This window comes from Penicillium canariense, assembly GCF_028826845.1.
Source record: "Penicillium canariense strain IBT 26290 chromosome Unknown utg000006l_segment0_segment0, whole genome shotgun sequence".
Taxonomy (NCBI): domain Eukaryota; kingdom Fungi; phylum Ascomycota; class Eurotiomycetes; order Eurotiales; family Aspergillaceae; genus Penicillium; species Penicillium canariense.
The window spans coordinates 204,036-217,988 of record NW_026622733.1 but is presented as its reverse complement, the minus strand read 5'-3'; the positions used below and the strand labels follow the sequence as shown (position 1 = coordinate 217,988).

Here is a 13,953-nt window from a genome sequence, read left to right as displayed (position 1 = left end):
CAAATGCGCTCCTAATCGTCCAAATGGCCAAGCCTCAGCCGTCTTGGTATCTCGGTGGCCCCGAGGCGCCATCCTCGCCGCGGACGATGCGCACGCTGCGGAAGATCCAGTCTCATCAGGTCCTGACCAGCTCCAGCGCCCTTATTGCCCAGACCCAGTCCTCCTACCCTTCGGGTGCTCGTGCTGTCGATGGGTCGACAGCAGCACAACCGAGTGCTGCGATACGTGCTCCAACCCGTCGGCCCCGATCGAACAGTGACGCGACCACTCGTGAAGTCACACCGGCAGCACCAGCCCCGACGCAGAGGCGTCCTGCTCGCAAAACGGGCTCAGGGGTGGGAATCAAGAGGTCTCTTCTAGAGAATCTTGTGCGCGACGGGCCGCAGAATGGAGACACACACGAGGCATTGCAGGAATTGAAATACCTTGTCCTGTCAACCAGAGTAGACGCAGATGGGGACGGCATGGTACGCACTTGAAGTTGTGCTTGCAGATATACCTGGCATCGATGTAACTGACAACCCCATTCAATTGCAGTCCCCATATCGAGTCTATCTATGGTCGATTCTTTTGAATGTTTCACCCGTTCCCACTGATGACTACCTCGCCCTCGTCCATCGCGGTGGCTCCCCGGCTTACGCGAAGATTCGCAACGATACTTTCCGCACCCTCGCGACCGACCCTCTCTTCAAACGCCGTGTAACCGAAGCAAGTCTCATCCGGCTACTCAATGCGGTGGCATGGAAGCTCCGGGACTCCAAAACAAGACCTCGGTCCCGGCCTTCTTCATCGAGAAGACGTGAGATGGAACTGCTGGTGAACACACCACCGAGCATTCAAGAAGAGCCTGACCTAGATGATCGAGGTTCAGTGCACAGCACCGCTGTCAGTGATTCGGCGATTTATGTGCAAGGCATGAATGTCCTCTGCGCACCCTTCTTGTATGCGGCTCGTAGTGAAGTAGAAGCATTCGCTCTCTTCCACTACTTTGTCACCAAAGAGTGCCCGGGCTATATTCGCGGGGCTATGGATGGAGTTCACAGAGGTCTCCGACTGGTCGATCGGTGCTTGGAGATCGTCGAACCCAAGCTTGCAGCTTACCTCTTTTCCAAGGGAATGTATGCCGAGCTCTATGCTTTCCCATCGGTCTTGACCCTATGTGCCTGCACACCACCATTGCCAGAGGTCCTGCATCTGTGGGATTTCCTTTTTGCGTATGGCCCTCATCTTAATATCCTGTGCATTGTAGCTCAGTTGATCCGTATGCGGGATACCCTCCTTGAGAGTCCGAGGTGGGTAGCTCCGTTTCCCACTTATTCCAGCTTGCTGTTCCTAACATTCCACTAGCCCTAACAAAATCCTTCGGTCTTTGCCTCCTCTGGATGCCAAGGATATCATTGCTTTGACCGTTCTTCTCGTGCAAAAGATCCCCAATGATCTCTACGCGGAGATGATCAATCATGCAAAGTAACCTGCACCTGAGCGAGACATGAGCTTTGTTCTGTTTTGTTTTGTTCTTTTGTTTTCATGGGCATGGCGTTTTGGGCATATAATTGATTGTTTTATTGGAAACGGCGGCTGGGTCATGGCATTTGAAAATTGCATTGGAACGACCTTTCAAGATCAACGACAGTCTGATGAAATGAACTGATGATTTTTCTCCTTAAATGTTCTTGATACATATGACATCGACACGAAGCTTGCCGTCTTCCCTCCCGCGTCAACAATGGCAAGCAAGATCCTGTCTCTATTTGTATGATGCATTTTGCCAGAGGTGTCTTGTGCCCACCAATTTGGTTGGCTACTTTGGCGGCATTTGCCTGCTGCAGGGGGGCAAACTTCACTTTGGAGCGGTCGTTGCCTGTATATGGCTTTGTTGACAAACGGGAAAACAGCAGCATGGTGTATATTGCATTGTAAATTGATTTTGACTTATAAAAGAGCTATACCTCGCATCGAGAGTTTTCTTCCTTGAGGTTCAACTTTCCTGAGAGACACCACAACCATCATCTTTTGACGACGGAGGGATTTGTCGCCATGCTTTCTCTGATTATGGGCTTAGCCTGCCTCGTTTTTGCATGCATGTACTTCCACCAACGCAAGCCCAACTCCACCAGCACGGCAACGGAACTGATATCCGATCTTGAAAAATGCCGAGATGTTATCTCAGGGAAACTTGTGAGAGGGAGTGCACACAATCGGCTGTCTAGACTAGAATCAAGGGCTCTGCCCAACCAACGGCTTCGAGCCGCATTTGGCATCGAAAATGCTTTTACCACGACACAGAAAGCGTGTGCCGACGAATATGTTCGGAGAGCCAGAAGGAAGATCATCCTAGACAATGCGAACTGGTCACTAGTTGCTGGAAAGCTGATTGAAAAGGCCCATCACTGGATTCACTTCGGGTTTGACAAGAGCTCTAGACCTGATCATGGCGGTCCTATCCGGATCAATCTTACCAGTCTTGTCCAGGCCCTTACTGTTTAAGCCGTCATCCTCACAACGTGTCGGAAGGAGGCACACCGCGAAATCGCGGATTGGGATTTGCTCACGTTGGGCCGGCTCATCTCCCAGAGCTGGATAGCTTCGAAGCAGGGACAGGACAGTACCTGTGGCACAGATCATCCCTTCACATTTTGCAGATATGAGGACAACCAGCAACTTCAGGATTGTCTTCAGGCGGTTTTCAGTGGCCATGGGGACGGCGGAAAGAATGTGCTCAATCTCGTGTTGCCTGCCTTCGAGACTATGTGGCGGATCGTCCTGCGCCTGTTTCTGGAAGTCCGGTTTGTGACCGGAGTAGACAATCCGGAATGGGGCACCGCATTGATGGAGTTTGCGAAGACGCCAACCGAAACACAATTCGGAAAGCGGCAGACTCCTCATGAAACCGGCGCGAATGATTCCCAGGATTGCTCTCCCCGTACGGCCTCTGTCAACGAAACAGTCCTGGAAGCGCTCCGACTCTACCCTCCGACGCGGCGGATACATAGAGCCTATAACTGGGGTAGTGGCTCGGAGACAAGAAACCACTCGATGGGTGACTTGGAAAATTATGACCCAGACAGGCGTATCGCCTCCGACACAGATGGCTCCCACCCGGAGGGCTCAGAGCGAGACAACTCGACAATGGATCCCACGGCGATGCCGACAGATTGGCGAATGATTGCGGCGGACGTTGTGGCCTGTCAGCGTAATGTTGACATCTGGGGCGTCCGCGCAGACGAATTCAACCCGCAGCGCTGGATTCCGTGGACCGAAGAACGCAAGGATATGAAAAAGATGCTCTTGGCATTTGGGTCACCTCCGATCGAGTGCCCGGCAAAGCGGGTCTTTGCTCCCTGGATGATTGGTATCCTGGTCGGAGCGCTTCTCCGTGGTCTGCAGGGTGAAGCCAATTATCGAACGAGATTCTGGCGACTGGACTGTCCAGACAAAAAGGTCATGGCAGCTTTGAGAGCTAAGAAGAGACTGCGACTCGAGAGAGATGTGTACGATGATCTCGAGTTGGTGGGCAGCTTCTGATATTGTCCCAGGACGAGAAGATGGGGAGGGACAACGCTGCGCTTGAGACGCAATGAGTTGATTTAGAAAGCATAATTCCAATCAATGCCTTGGCACCGTCAAACCGCCACCGCTTAATATGCGCTGTTTGCCACTCTTTCTTCTTAGAGATTGATGTTTTTACTGGCAGAGAACGCCCGGAAGCCTCTGGCCGATGGTTGCATTCACAACAAATCTGACAAAAAAACAGTTCGACCGTCAAACGAGCGTCCATCTCAACGATGAAGGTTGAAATAACGCTCGAGTAGTTACAGCGTCTGCTCAAGATATCGTCATGTGGAATCTCTACGGCTCAATGCCTATCCCGGGAACAACGATTCTCCCAGCAGCTCAATCGTGTGTCAACCCTCCAGGTACAGAAGCACTCGCTCCAGAGCATTAGCCTAAGCACAGAGTAACGCAAGAGACCCGTACATAGTTGCTTAATTTCTCCCCCTTCAGATGCGCGGTCGAGTCTCCTTTGGGCTGGGAATGTGTGGTATGTGGTGGCTGCACCTGCACTGTTCGTGGGCATGCGGCAATATATTCTCGGATGTCAGAAGAAAACCCGTAGACTGAAGTAGGCAAATGGGAGGGCCGCAAAGATTTGAACAACCGGGCAAGTCCAAGTTTATCGATATTACCTATTACAGCCTAGAATCAAGTGATCTTTTACGAAGGATTAATCAGGCAAAGGGGCCAGCAGCACTGGTTTCGAGACTCAATTTTTATTCAGAGAAATAGAAATATTTTAGACTGGCATAATACATTACTATCCACAACCATTACGCAGTAACCAGACAATTCTCCACCTACCCCTTCATACAACGCAGTCAATCCCATGACCTAGGTAGGTTCTACGTCGGTGCCGACGTCGACAACAACTCTAATGACTTCTTCTGCAGACCGCTCCCATCAACCACAAGCGGCTTGTGCGGATCCACCTGCTTGTGGCTCTTGAACAGGACATCCTGCCCACAGCCACTGCACTCAGAACTCTTCTCGCTGGCTGCTGGATCCATCAGATCGGGCTCGTCCTGCGTCACGGTGCCATCCCAGCTTCCACTGCGTGCCATATTGGGCGGTTGCTCCATCTTGACGCGGATTCGGGCGCCCATGAATGTCATGCCGTTGAGAGCGGTCACGGCGCGCCTGGCTTCTTCCACGCTGAGCATGATTGCGGAAGCGTGCGTTTGGGCTTGGGTGTCGTAGGCCTCAGAGGTCACTGTTAGGTTGCACTGTTCGACGGTACCGGCGCCTTGGAGGAGGCTCTTCAAATCGGATGTGGTAGTTGCTGCGCTTAGGTTTTCAATATAGACGGCTCGCTGGGTGAGGTCTGGAACCGGGGAGTCGGATGTTGGGTGGGAAGCCCAGGGCTTACGGGGGTGATAGCGCGGATAGTGGTCTCCTGCATGGTCGGGGAGGGGCTGAACCGGCGAGATCGGGTACATGGGCATCATGTTCCAGCCTGGTGCCTCGTACGGCGAGCAGTGCATCATGGGGGATGGCGTCACACATTGCATGGGATGGTCTGGCATCATGGGCATGTAGGGCTGCTGGGGGATGGCCATTGGGGCCCCCATGGGTGCGAACTCCGGGTATGGGTAGGGGGGACTACCGGAGTGGACCGATCTGATCAGTTCAGACAGACGTATTTCATTCACACGAGTGTAGAGGTGACTTACTCGGGTGAGATGGGCGACGGAGGCATGGTCATGTTGCCCTGAGACCGGGGTGGTGTGGAATGACCTGACATGTAGCCTTGGATCATTGCCGGTGGACTCCTGGTAGGTCCAGCAATAGGCTTCGTGGGAGCGCTGGTGCGCGCCAGTGTCACAACCAAGCTCTGGCCTTCCCACCCATTGGTGGATAATCGGTCTGCACTTTTGTGTTAAAGAAAATCACGCCCCGCCAGTAACCCCATAGGGAGAAGCATAGACTTACGGTAAGTCCGCCATGCTTCATCCTCATTTTTTACGATGATCTGACCCAGTCCTGTCGGGAAGCCATGGCTGTCATCATAGACCACAGCCTGCCGAATATGGAGAGCCGTCTGACGGACGAGATCTTTGAGCTCTTGCCAGCGACAATGGGCCGGAATCTGCTCTTCCGTAAGAAAAATGCATCCCAGGTTGCGAACCATTCCAATTCAGAGCTTACCCCCTGGAGGAAGACGACAAATTCGTCATCCGATCTGCGAGATCTCGGGCTTCGGCCCTTTTCTCGACCAAGCAACGGCATAGCTACAGATAACTCTCTCTCTCGTTTTCCAATGAACCCGGGTATCTGCTTCCGTTCCCCGATTCTGGCGCACCTCGATCCGAAGTGCAGGCAGGCGTGGGGTTGTTTGTCGTCGGGGAAGATGCCCGTGGTGCAAGTATCCCGGAAAACCACCAGCGGTGCGAGACAGTCGGAGATCGAACCTATCCGAGCAGGGCGTCGTGTCCGATTGGGTCCGCAGCTGGAATAATAGCTTTGTACACAAGCTGGACGTGACCTTTTGTTTTGTTTTTTTCTTTCTCACCAGACTTTCGAGTTAGCTCGGGGTCTTAGAAGGGAGGGTCTAAGGCGGATTGGATGGGTGGCCTGTCATTGTTGCCAGGGACAGTGAGCATGGTAGATCAGACTGTCATCGCGCGGCAATCGGCATCTCATAGCATGAAGCGTAGTTTTTTTGGGGGGGAGGGGGGGGGGGGGGGTTTCAAAAGATCACAAGAGCGGCCGGGAAGCCAACTTACCTGGTTGCAACGAAATTCAATGCAGGTCAACGAATTCGTCAGACCGACACATGCGCACTTGGCAGAAAAAGAATCCAAGCTTCCCACGATCCCAGCGTTGTCTATCTTATTATAGGGACCACGGCGATGGGGATCCAAAGGAAGTTGCAACCAGGAGTCTCTGGGAGATGTTTCACAAGAGATAAATGGCATCGCGGTCAATCATGAGCAGGTCGAGACTAGTAAGGAAATAAATTTGGAGAGACCCTATGGCTTGTCTAAAGCAGACAGCAGCAGACAGCAGACGAGTTCGGAGGCGAGACCCAGACAGCTGCAGCGGCCGACGAATCGAGATGCGCCGACGGAGAGCAGCCAACCAGTCAGGACGGGGATCCTTCGACTCCTCCAGTCTGCAATGCTGAGATATGTCATTTTCGTCCGCAACGAAGCCCGGGCTCAGCTCCTCCCACTTAATGCCCCAATGCAATAAATCGTCTCCCCGTACCACCCCGCTGGGAATAGTTCCACCCAGGGACTGGCACTGGTGTCATCTGCCTGTTGCTTTTTCTGTGAGCCGCCCGCTTCTTTCTTAACTCATAGGCCGTGAAGGGCAATCAATTTCATACAGGGTTGCCCTGGTTGGATCGCCGTCCAGGTCGACCCGTCTCATAGAGTAGGGGAAAGGGGGAGGGGGAGAAGTGGGGGAGGTGCACACAAAACGAATCTGAGATCTTCGAGGGCGAGATGCAGGCATTGAGCGTGCGTCGTGTTACACCGCCAGATCCAGATCGGACGTGCTCCCCTCACCAGAGGGTACTGACCGTACATCCTTGGGTATTGGAAGAAGAGAGGAGGGGACCCGGGTGGAGCTCTCTGCGCGCGCGCGGAGCGGCCCATATCGATCACATTGGCTTGATGGGCTGCATGATCCCCTTAGCTCTGCAGACACCCCGGTGGTGGAGGAGTAGAGGAGTGGTCGGCGTGTGTCATCATCCAGAGAGAAAAATGGAAAAGAAATACAAGCCGCTGGCGGTGGACGATCACCGATCGCCCGGGGGTTACCAGTGAACCAGTGAACCAGTGAACCAGTGAACCAAGCAACCCCGGGACCCTGCGACGTGAGCAATCAGATGGAAATGCGCGGGAATGTCGGCCGACGATTGGTTTTGCTTTTGGATCCCCTGCGATTATTGATTCGTGACGGGGGCTTCACTGGGAGTACCTGCAGCGGCGGCTCGACATCATCGTGGCTGGCTGCGAGTGCGGTTCGTTATGAGTTAGTGAAGATGGTGGCCTCGAATCGTCTCCACTTTGGGGGTTCTAGGTAGAGACTGGCCGACCTCATCTCGGGATATCTGGCATGGCTGGATGGCGTCTTCGTACGGAGCCCGGGATGGATTGATGTGTACAGGTCCCAATTCCACTTCACCGCACGACGCTGGGGCCCTGGGCCGCACGGACAGAAAGAATCCGGTAGTACGCAGCCCAGCCTATCCGGCGAGTCCAGTCCAACCGGGCAAGCTGGTCAAGCTGGTCAAACTGGTCAAGCTGGTCAAGCTGGTCAAGCTGGTCAAGCTGGCCAAGCAACCGTTAGTCATGGTCAAGCAGAGACGTCCATACTGGCGTAGGGTCCACGCCCAGGTGACACAGCAGGCTCCCTTTGGGGTCGGCATGAGGGCTGCTGGGCTCTGATCCCATTCGGACGCGACCGAGCACACTGTGCACAAAGTGGTACACCACTGAGTACATCATCATGAGGGACCAGGGAAATCGGGAGGTGCCACAGTGGGGAGAACTGAGGCTGGCGGGGTATGGGATGGATGGATCCTGGTGTTTCGTCGCCGAGGATCCTGTTCCACTGTTCAGTGGTTCAACACTTCAACAGCACTGCCGGAGGTCGATTTGGGATGCGCAATGGCTGGCCAGGGCGTATGTGACCCCCGGTAAAGCCTATCTGCTGCCCCTCACTGTCAAATGAGGGGCATAACGAGGTGGCACAACGCCCGCTTCGATGGTGGGACACGCCATCTTCGCGGTTAGTGACAAATGGGAGAAGGTTGTTGATGAACGAGGAGCGAAAAGCAAGGTGGATTGTGGTAGTCGAGTAACAGGTCGGTTTCCTTGGATAGGTGGTGACTGGGTGATCTGCGCACCCCGGGAAGGTTCAGAGCAGCAGCAGAGCAGCCAGGGGTTGTATTCTGGGGTCAGGGGAAGCATGCCGCTATTCTGAACGTGTATAACATGAGATTCTGATCCCTTGATCTGATACGGTCGGACCATGAGGTGGCTATACAATGGGTTCTAGGAGAAGGCTTATTGTTCATTGGGACGCTCGTCACGATGTTCTCTAATTTGAATGTATATGTCCAGGAGCGATCACAAAGCGCTCCTTGAAGCTTCTCACTGTGGAGGCGACGAGGAACGATGCCCTTAAGACAATGTTACCCCAAATGCGACCTCGAATGCTATCTCAAATGTATGGCTAAATGCAGAACTGCAGTATAATGCACGAAGATACGCCAGGGATGATCAGACAGCCGTGTACGGTCTAATCCGGCAACTGAAAAGGCCCATGCCGATAGAAACCAGCGACCAGCGACGAAACGCCCCCTCCCAGGGCGGGCCGAATGTTGGAGATCCCATTCACGCTGGACCGCTGAAGAGAGCCCACTCTGCGCGCGCGTTTCCCCACCTGTTTTAACCGGAACGGTATGATTCCAGGACACGTCTATAAATCTCGAGTGTCTGGCCCTTCTGGGGATTCATCAGAAACCTCCCACGGCCTGCTGCATACGAGGTTCATAGTGACTCCAGCAGAGGACTGCCCCGGCAGGTCCTTGGGAGAGATGGGTCGCAGGGGTGTCGAAAAACAAGGGAAGTGTCGAAGCGACGGTAGGAAATTCGTGGGTCGATGATCGATGATTGAGGGGAGAGGTGTTGTGGATTGCTCTTGACCGAGACACAGGCCCCGGGGGTGAGGTGGATCAGGGTAGGTCGGGGTTGGGGATTGTTTGTATGAACGGCGGGTTCGTCCGCCCGTTTCTCGCTTCATCGCACAAATCCGACCTTGGAGGCGCACCGGTGGCAGTAATAGGAGTTCATACCGAACTGGACGGCCCCAGAGCCGGAGTGTCTAGCCAGGCTGAGAGATTGTTGGCAACGCGAGCAGCGGACGATGTCAAGGGTCAGCCCCTGGGGTGGGGATGCCTCGGCTGGACGGGGCGCGCCCCCAGGTTGGGGCCGCGGCGAGACTGGGACCGCGGGCGAGTTCATGCTTGGGCCGGGGGGTGTGAGTGGTGGTGTAGTGAAGTTGAAGGGAGGAGGGGATGAAAGGACAGGACGAGAAAGAGGCCAGAGGGGCGTAGATAAGAGGGAGGGCAGATGAGCCTGGGAGAAGGGGGGGGGGGGGGGGGCGGAGCAGTACCCCAGGCAGGCAGAAGGATTGATCATTTGCGAATCATCCTTGTGATAGCGTATCCCGCCCCAGTAGGTTAAATCGCATAAAGTAAAAATGGTGCGCAAAGCTGGTTTTTGGGTTTGCTGGGAAGGCGCGTGTGACAGAGACTTGATACTTCAGTCCGGAACGCGGCAACCTTGAAGAGCTAGCGGTCATTGGCGTCATGACAGTGCCGTCTCCATTGGCCTCGTCGAGTTGCGCATGCGAGGAATCCATCATCCCATGTACTTCAAGGAGTTCCCTCGTACGCCCATCCCCACCCTCCAGCTATCTTATCCACTGCGGCTGATCTACCAATACCCGCGCTGCCCCTCAATTCAGGCTTCCAAGAGAATCTTGTGTCTCACCATCTCACCATCTCACCATCTCACCATCTTCGCTGGATTCGTGGGATCCGGCCCCTCCCGGGATTGGGTTGGCGGATTGTGTTGGACGTAGTCCACATGCCCATCCTGACGGTTTAACCCGAGCGTTTCCGTGGGGCCGATATATCCGGTCGCTCCTCTAGACCATCTGCATGATGCCGTCATGGCCAGGACAGCACGATGCAGGCGGCCCGACCGGGGGGAGATCAGGGAAACCAGGATGACGGCCCTCTCTGGGCCTCTCTGGGCCTCTCTGGCCCTCTCTGGCCCTATCTGGCCCAAGAGCCAGCCGAATCAGATCCATCCGGCCCGAATCTGAATGGGCAAGATTAAAGTGTGGCAAACATGGAATGCTGCCGATCCTGCCCTGTTTTGGGAGGTAGAGAGGGGAGGGGTTGATTGGGATTGTTGCGATAGTTGCGATAACCCGGAGACGAACCGAGTTAACTTCATGATTAGCAGCTGTGGAAATCCGTGGCCCTCGATAAGCAGAGGTGTCGAGGAGTCGGTGGAGTGTGCTCCGTGCTGCCAGGGAAGGACGACGTCATTAGTCGGACGACCGTCCATCATCTCTCGCAAGTCGCCCCGCCAACCCCGCCAGCGCTGAAGAAACCCTTTTCTAACGTCTGGCATTCTGGCCTGTCTGGTCTTCTAGTCCTTTGGTCGTGAATCGAACAATCTTCTTGGCCCTTCCAATCCACCCCTCTCCTTTCTCCTCCACCCTCCACCCTCCACCCTGCAACCATGGCCACCGCCCAACCCAATCTCTACAGCTTCCCCAGCACCGACGCTCTGGCTGGGCAACTGCGGTCCTACGTCCTCCGCTGCCAGAATGCCGCCCTGGCCCGCCACAACATCTTCCGCATCGCGGTCTCCGGCGGTTCCCTGCCCACCGTGCTGGCGCGGGCCCTCCTGGCTCCCAGCAATGGCTCCCCCGAAGATACCCCGCAGTTCGACAAGTGGCATATCTTCTTTGCCGACGAGCGCGCCGTGCCTCTCGACAACGAGGACAGCAACTACTTCCTGCTGAAGGCCGAGCTGCTCAGCAAGATCCCCGCCGAGCTCGGTGCGCCGACTGTCTACCCCATCGATGAGAAGCACGTCCACGACGATGATACCCAGGAATTGGCCGATCACTACCAGGAGGACTTAATGCGCTCCTTCGCCGCCAAGGACAGCGTCAAGCTGCCCGTCTTTGACCTCATTCTCCTGGGCTGCGGTCCCGATGGCCACACCTGCAGTCTGTTCCCGGGCCACGAGCTCCTGCGCGAAAAGGACGCCTGGGTGGCCGCCGAGACCAACTCCCCCAAGCCGCCGCCCAAGCGGATCACCCTGACCCTGCCCGTGGTCATCTCCGCCGTGAAAATTGCGTTTGTGGCGACTGGTGCGGGCAAGCAGGATATTCTGAAGGCGATCTTCGATTCCGAGGAGGGCCGCAGCCTTCCTTCAGCTCTGGTTAACCAGGGCGCCGGGGAGAAGGTCAGCTGGTTTACGGACCACTCGGCAGTGGCGGGCGTCGCCTTCCCTCGTCGAGGCAGCCTGTGAGAAGCGTCGGCAGACAGCTTCAATCCATAGCGACTGGCAGAAATTGCCCGCTCGTGAAAGCGGGCCCGGGAATGGGCGCAGACGGATCCCAATGCGGAATGCTTCACCTCCTAATTTGACTGGTGTGATACGATCAGCCTCCTCCTCTCATGAATTTGATACGATTGGATGATGTTTGCTTTGGAAAAAGTGAGATTCCTATTCAGTAGGACTTCGGCCTTTCCAGAATGTTGGTGTCTGTTACGGATAGAACACAACGAATAATATAGAGTTTCTATACCAACGAGCGGTCTTTCCTCCTGTACACCCTAATGGCATAAACAAATCACGGAGAGCAGCATGCGCCTGGCACCAGTAGGTTGCAACGATTCATCATTCAGACTGCCGGGAATCGCCAATGTGGTTAGAGTTTCACCTGGACTGTGCGCCCCCAGCTCCACCCGGCCGGGATTGTTTGGTTGCCGGAAGATCGTCGCGACCGGACGAGCCACCTTCCTCCAGGAGCTCGTGACCGACACATTGCTAAGTTGCTCAAACGAGGGACGGTGTTGGATACACATATCCCATCCATGACATTCTGCGATGAAATATGCCCATTCCAACGCGCTCGGCATCGCTGCGCGAGCCCCGGAAGCCGGTCAGTGGCCCAGGAGAGACCCCCCCCCCCCTTTTTTTTCCCCCGGGATCCCCAGCATTCCTCGCTAATTAAACTCCAGAACTCTACTCTAGCACGACCCACGACCAACACTGCGATCCCGACCACTGGAACGACCACAGTATCTACGCGCCTGACGAATGACAAGACTCGATCTTCAGCCAACCCCTCGCCGGCCGAGGGCGCGTCCGTGAGAGGCAATGCGGTTTCCAATCGCGACCATACGCTCCTCCCTCAGCGCAGCAACCTTGTTCGAGACAATGGAAATGGCTCGGGACAAGTGCGGTTTCAGCCACCAGAGAGCAGACTTCCGCAGCGGCGAGAGATATCACCGAAAAGGCAGCCGCAGACCAATACAGAGGGAGAGAAACAGGGGACGCCCTCCTCGGCTACGAGTGGTTCGGTGCCTACGCGCCGCCAGAGCTTGATACGGCCGGGGGCATTGAGAACAGCCTCAACTAGAGACAATGTCTCGGCTCCTGCAAAGGCCACTGGGCCGACTTTTGCGCCGCCGTCACCGCGAAAAGCATCTACAGTACGATCGTCCACGCAGTCCTCCTCTGCGGCCCCGAGACCCCCTTCTCCGAAAAAAACAGAAATGCTCCCTCCGCAACGGCCCATGCGGTCTGCGTCGTTCAGACAGCCCCGGAATGCTGTATCGGGACCCCCAACTGCCGCTCGAGGCCACGCCCGACACCGCAGCCAGATGGTTTTGGTGAGTACGAAGCCGATCCAGCTTGACCAATCACCGGTAGCAGCCTCAAAACCTCGCGCACAATTCTCGACCTATCAGCAACACTATTCACCCAAGAAACCTACCAAGCCTCCAACGCCTACTCCCGGAGCTATCTCTGAAGCCGACAGTCTCATTCCTACATCCCGCCCAGATATTGCCGCATTACAGACGGAGCTCCTACAGCTTAGTCTCTTTCACTCCGATTCACTCCAGCAACATGCAGAGTGGAAGTCAGAATCAGAATCTCGACTGCGCAAGAAGTATGACAATGTTTCTGACCAGTATCGGGCTCTGCGGGTGGATGAGCAGAGCCGCCAATACCAGCTGAATGTGCAGTCTCTGGGCTGTTGGCTCCAAAACTGCCGCGACCACCTCGGCCCGCATGGATTTGCTGAGCAGATCCAGGTTCTGTCTCAAGTCTTGCAGGATGTCTCTGATCTCGGTCTATGTGGGATGAGCGGGCGGTATACACAAGCGGTTAGGAGGTTTGAAGACTGGTTCCAGCAGGCACAATCTCTTCGGCACCAGCGCGCGTCATCGGGAACTTTCGATGGAACGGTTTTCATCGATCCACTTGATCGGTCCTGGAAAGAGGAGCTGCACGCGCTGCATGCCAAGCTTGAGCTATCCGCGCGACAACTCCAGAGTCTAGATATCCTAGGGTTTGGCGAGGTGGAGCTGTTAGAGCAATCTGCGCTCACTCGGGTGGCTCAGAGCCTGACTGAGTCTATGCAGCTGATGATGCAGGAGATTCGTAGCATGCAGACCCTCGAGGCAGAGCTTGTTCGGTCAGAGCAACAGTGCGTCAGACGAATTGCGACCGCGCTGACTGGTCCGCGGCGGGAGATGAGCGCACGAGTTGGCGTCTGGAGATCTTGAATTATGACCCGTAGTTAATGAATCAGGGAACTTTCCCAATGTACTCAATTGCGCCA

The 13,953-nt window shown here is 55.3% G+C and overlaps 7 protein-coding genes across 7 annotated transcripts; 4 read left to right on the top strand and 3 right to left on the bottom strand.

Annotated features, from left to right (window-relative positions):
• Positions 1-23: 23 nt before the first annotated feature.
• On the top strand, positions 24-1,471 carry N7482_008063 (TBC domain-containing protein; the record flags this gene model as incomplete). The annotated part of the gene is made up of 3 exons (XM_056690187.1): positions 24-467; positions 538-1,292; positions 1,348-1,471. The coding sequence occupies 3 exons, from the start codon at positions 24-26 to the stop codon at positions 1,469-1,471; spliced, it is 1,323 nt and encodes a 440-aa protein (XP_056539952.1).
• Positions 1,472-2,355: 884 nt separating this feature from the next.
• Positions 2,356-2,697, bottom strand: N7482_008062 (uncharacterized protein; the record flags this gene model as incomplete). The annotated part of the gene is made up of 1 exon (XM_056690186.1): positions 2,356-2,697. The coding sequence occupies one exon, from the start codon at positions 2,695-2,697 to the stop codon at positions 2,356-2,358; it is 342 nt and encodes a 113-aa protein (XP_056539951.1).
• A 51-nt stretch (positions 2,698-2,748) lies between these two features.
• N7482_008061 (uncharacterized protein) lies at positions 2,749-3,525 on the top strand (the record flags this gene model as incomplete). Its single annotated transcript, XM_056690185.1, has 1 exon — positions 2,749-3,525. One exon carries the CDS (start codon positions 2,749-2,751, stop codon positions 3,523-3,525), a length of 777 nt encoding a protein of 258 aa, XP_056539950.1.
• An 875-nt stretch (positions 3,526-4,400) lies between these two features.
• N7482_008060 (RNA-binding protein) lies at positions 4,401-5,784 on the bottom strand (the record flags this gene model as incomplete). The annotated part of the gene is made up of 4 exons (XM_056690184.1): positions 4,401-5,175; positions 5,229-5,421; positions 5,488-5,644; positions 5,704-5,784. The coding sequence occupies 4 exons, from the start codon at positions 5,782-5,784 to the stop codon at positions 4,401-4,403; spliced, it is 1,206 nt and encodes a 401-aa protein (XP_056539949.1).
• Positions 5,785-7,685: 1,901 nt separating this feature from the next.
• Positions 7,686-8,012, bottom strand: N7482_008059 (uncharacterized protein; the record flags this gene model as incomplete). The annotated part of the gene is made up of 2 exons (XM_056690183.1): positions 7,686-7,835; positions 7,881-8,012. 2 exons carry the CDS (start codon positions 8,010-8,012, stop codon positions 7,686-7,688), a joined length of 282 nt encoding a protein of 93 aa, XP_056539948.1.
• Positions 8,013-10,826: 2,814 nt separating this feature from the next.
• N7482_008058 (6-phosphogluconolactonase) lies at positions 10,827-11,627 on the top strand (the record flags this gene model as incomplete). The annotated part of the gene is made up of 1 exon (XM_056690182.1): positions 10,827-11,627. The coding sequence occupies one exon, from the start codon at positions 10,827-10,829 to the stop codon at positions 11,625-11,627; it is 801 nt and encodes a 266-aa protein (XP_056539947.1).
• Positions 11,628-12,216: 589 nt separating this feature from the next.
• On the top strand, positions 12,217-13,897 carry N7482_008057 (uncharacterized protein; the record flags this gene model as incomplete). The annotated part of the gene is made up of 2 exons (XM_056690181.1): positions 12,217-12,264; positions 12,344-13,897. The coding sequence occupies 2 exons, from the start codon at positions 12,217-12,219 to the stop codon at positions 13,895-13,897; spliced, it is 1,602 nt and encodes a 533-aa protein (XP_056539946.1).
• Between the last annotated feature and the right edge of the window lie 56 nt (positions 13,898-13,953).